This window comes from Quercus lobata, chromosome 11 (assembly GCF_001633185.2).
Source record: "Quercus lobata isolate SW786 chromosome 11, ValleyOak3.0 Primary Assembly, whole genome shotgun sequence".
In the NCBI taxonomy this organism is placed as follows: domain Eukaryota; kingdom Viridiplantae; phylum Streptophyta; class Magnoliopsida; order Fagales; family Fagaceae; genus Quercus; species Quercus lobata.
In genome coordinates, this window is record NC_044914.1 from 34,218,127 (window position 1) to 34,222,057 (window position 3,931).

At 35.9% G+C, this 3,931-nt stretch overlaps 1 protein-coding gene across 1 annotated transcript; it reads left to right on the forward strand.

Moving 5' to 3' along the window:
• Positions 1–1,074: 1,074 nt before the first annotated feature.
• On the forward strand, positions 1,075–3,329 carry LOC115966764 (protein FAM47B). Its single transcript, XM_031085928.1, has 2 exons — positions 1,075–1,840; positions 2,557–3,329. The coding sequence occupies exons 1-2, from the start codon at positions 1,075–1,077 to the stop codon at positions 3,327–3,329; spliced, it is 1,539 nt and encodes a 512-aa protein (XP_030941788.1).
• Positions 3,330–3,931: the final 602 nt, after the last annotated feature.

Consider the following 3,931-nt stretch of genomic DNA (forward strand, 5'->3'; position numbering starts at 1 on the left):
TCTCCAACAAAATGGATTCTCATCAAAATATATTATTCTTGTAATTAAGTTTATTTTGTTGTAAATTATGTATCTCTGAAGAAGTGGGTCTATGTATATATAATAGTTAACTTGTTGATAAATGCAGGAATACCCAGAGTAGAATAAGATAATGAAGACATGGTTTATAGCAGATCACATATTATATATAGTCACCTTAGTTTTAATTCATTCAATTACAGGATGGTGAAGCCTTTCAATAAAATAGCGCGTCATTCATACATATATACATATATACATATACATATACATATACATATATATATATATATATATAAGTCTTTTGATCATGTGTATTACAAAATCAATTTAAAATTTTATTAATTGTCCTATTTTGGGCCAGCTGGGATTCTTTTCAAATAATCTGAACAAGGTCATCAGGAGGCTTATCCATTACTTTATGCTTTCTTTATTATGATTGTAGTGTTTTTTTTTTTTTTGGTTTCGTTAGCTAGTTGCTACACTTGAATTTAGCCAGAAAGCCTAAAAAGTTATGACATCTAATGCAAAAGTATAAAGGTTAACATGAGTACTGGAAGAAAAGGGCTCCTAGAAAATCTTCTTCATAAGTTAAGACACTTTCTCTTTTTCATTCCTTTTATTTATTTATTTATTTTATTTTAAACTCAAAGCATTAGAGTATTAGAGAATCCTGGCGTCTCGCAAGGGTCTCATGCATTCACATAAGGAGAAACATAATTTCCTGCCTAATTTATCCCCTGAAACGAGGAACACTTTTTAATTATAAGAAGAGTAACACTCGCTGAAAGTGTTACTCCATTCCCTTCATATCAAAGTGATGCCAATTTAGGATTAAAAGCAACAGAAGCAAAAAAGTAAAATCATAAAATAAATAAATGATCCAAACTAAAAGGCCTCAGATTGGCTTGGCTTTTCAAGGAACCATGTGAAAGATGACTTATGAAGGATTTAATATATGCTCTTCTTTAACATCTATAAAAGGGGGCAATGGGCCAATGGCAATTACAACCCAACTCATATAGTACCATAATAGCAAGCCAAACTTCAAATTCCATGGCTCAAACTATGAAAACTCTTCTTGTGCCAATTCTTCTCCTAATGCTAATGGCAATAGTAGAGGCAACTCCTCCAGGTGTAGCCAAGAGCCTGAGCTATGCAAGATGCTCGATAAAGAAGTACAAGTATTGCTATAATCTGAAGCTTGTATGCCCCAAATCTTGCCCTCACCAATGCACTGTGGACTGTGTCTCTTGTAAATCAATATGTGTTGGTTACAAAAGCTCTCCTCCACCTCAAACTCCAACCCATTCACCTCCATCATATTCTCCTACTTCACCTCCTACAAAAACTCCCACACCTCCAACTGCTTCTACTCCACCCCCATCTCCCCCACCTCCTACTACAACCCCACCTCCATCACCCCCTGCAACAACTCCCACACCTCCAACTACTTCTACTCCACCCCCATCTCCTCCAACTTCCTCGCCATCACCACCACCTCCTTCTCCCACAACTCCCACCCCTCCAACTACTTCCTCTCCACCTCCCTCTATTCCAAGTTCTCCAACACCACCTAGTCCTACCCCGCCTTCACCATCACCTCCACCATCAACACCTTCTCCAACACCTCCTGCTGCAACTCCTCCTCCTTCATTTCCTACCCCATCTCCGCCTATTTCCTCCTCTCCTCCACCAACTCCAAAGACTGTCAAATGCAAGAATAAGAAATACCCTCAGTGTTACAATATGGAGCAAGTATGTCCCAGCTCATGCCCTGGTGGATGTGAGGTTGATTGTGTCACTTGCAAGCCTGTTTGCAGTAAGTCTATTCATTAATACACTTTCCACTATATATTTCACACCCAATCAAGCAAAATTTGGCTATACAATTAAGTTTGCCATGCTTTTTTTTTTCAACATTTTCGACTTATTTAGCTTATGTACAACTTTCTAAAACTATAGCATTTCAAGGTGTAATTATATTTTTATTCAAAGATGTTTATAAGTTTATATTGCTAATACAATGTATAGCAGAGTTTTCTGTTGTTCAATTTACATTGCAGGCAAACAAACCTACATTGTAAACTTATATTGTAGGCAAACAAAATGTGTACAATATTGTACATTTTTTACAAATGTGTATAATATTGTACAAATTTTGTGTTTACAATGTAAATTTACATTACTAAGAAAATGTAACTTAAAAATTTTCCTTTAATTTGTTCAATTTATATTTTTTAAGCCCAATAGGCAAAAAATATAAATAAAAAGAGTTTATCTTACATAATAAGATTTTTTATTTTTTATCATTCAGGTGCGAATAGTTCATAACTATAAAAGATTTTTCTTTTGCACATAAAGTATTATTTTCTCGTGTTTTATTTGTAAAATCATTGTTTCCTCACAAATTTTGGAAAATATATATAATGTCTTTTAAAGTGATTTAGTGTAAGAGTGTAATATATATAAAGATAGATTCAAGTTATACCTATTTATAGCCGTATAGTTATAATTCCTCCACATGTTAAATCATAGGGTGTGATAGGCCAGGAGCAGTGTGTCAAGATCCTCGATTCATAGGCGGTGATGGCATCACCTTCTACTTCCATGGCAAGAAAGATCACGACTTTTGCCTTTTATCGGACTCCAACCTCCATATTAATGCACACTTCATTGGCAAACGAAACCAGAACATGAAGAGGGACTTCACTTGGGTCCAATCCATTGCAATTCTCTTTGACAAACACCAACTTTTCATCGGTGCCCAAAAAACTGCCACATGGAAAGACTCCATTGATCGTCTCACCCTCACCTTCGACAACGAGCCTATTACCCTCACCGAAGTAGAAGGTGCTAGGTGGCAATCCACAAGTTCTCCAAGTGTTTTTGTCAATAGGCTAGCTGACACTAACAGCGTCATGGTTGAAGTTGAAGGAAGCCTTAGGATCACAGCCGAGGTTGTGCCTATAACCAAAGAAGACTCTAGAATTCATAACTATGGTATAACCAACGAGGATTCATTTGCTCATCTCGACCTTGGGTTCAAGTTTTTCACTCTGAGCAACGAAGTGAGTGGTGTGTTGGGCCAAACATACAGACCCGATTATGTGAGTCGTGTAAATATTGGAGCTACCATGCCTGTAATTGGAGGGGACAAGAATTTTGAAACTTCAAACCTGTTTGCCACGGACTGTGCTGTTGCTCGGTTTGGTGGGTCTGATGGTGAAGCTTCTTTGGAGAGTTTGGAGTTGCCTAGCTTGAGCTGTGCTAGTGGGATTGATGGGCAAGGCGTTGTATGCAAGAGATAGGGCTTATCTTTGTTCTTGCTAACCCTTAATTAACTAATAAAAATTCATAAACACAAACATGAATAAAACTTTCAAGGCACTGGAGGTAAAAATGACAATTCCAAGTGCAAGATATATATTATTATCTTGTTTCTTCTTATTCAAAAAGCAATAAACAATTCTTCTCTGCTGAAGTGGTTTTTTTTTTTTTTTTTTTTTTTTTTTTTTTTTTTTTTTTTTTTTTTCAATGAGTGAGTAGCATAAGGGAAAAGGGACGGGGAATGTGGACTTCAAGAGCAATGTATATTGTTGAAGATTCAATTTTAGACACTTTTTTGTTAAATGCGCTACGGAATTATTAATTAATTATCGAATTATCTCAATTAAGTGATCTGCAGTGATAGACCAAAAACGAATTGACCCCTTGTAATAAATTAACCAAATAGTTTAGCCAAGTGAATTAATTAAGTTAATTAATCATGCAAACGCGTGGTAACACAAATAAATCACCAATAAACTAATTATGCAGCGGAAAATAAATAACACGGTGATTTGTTTACGAATGGGAAAAACTTAATGGCAAAAACCCCACCGGTGATTTTCAGGTCACCACTCCCGAAATT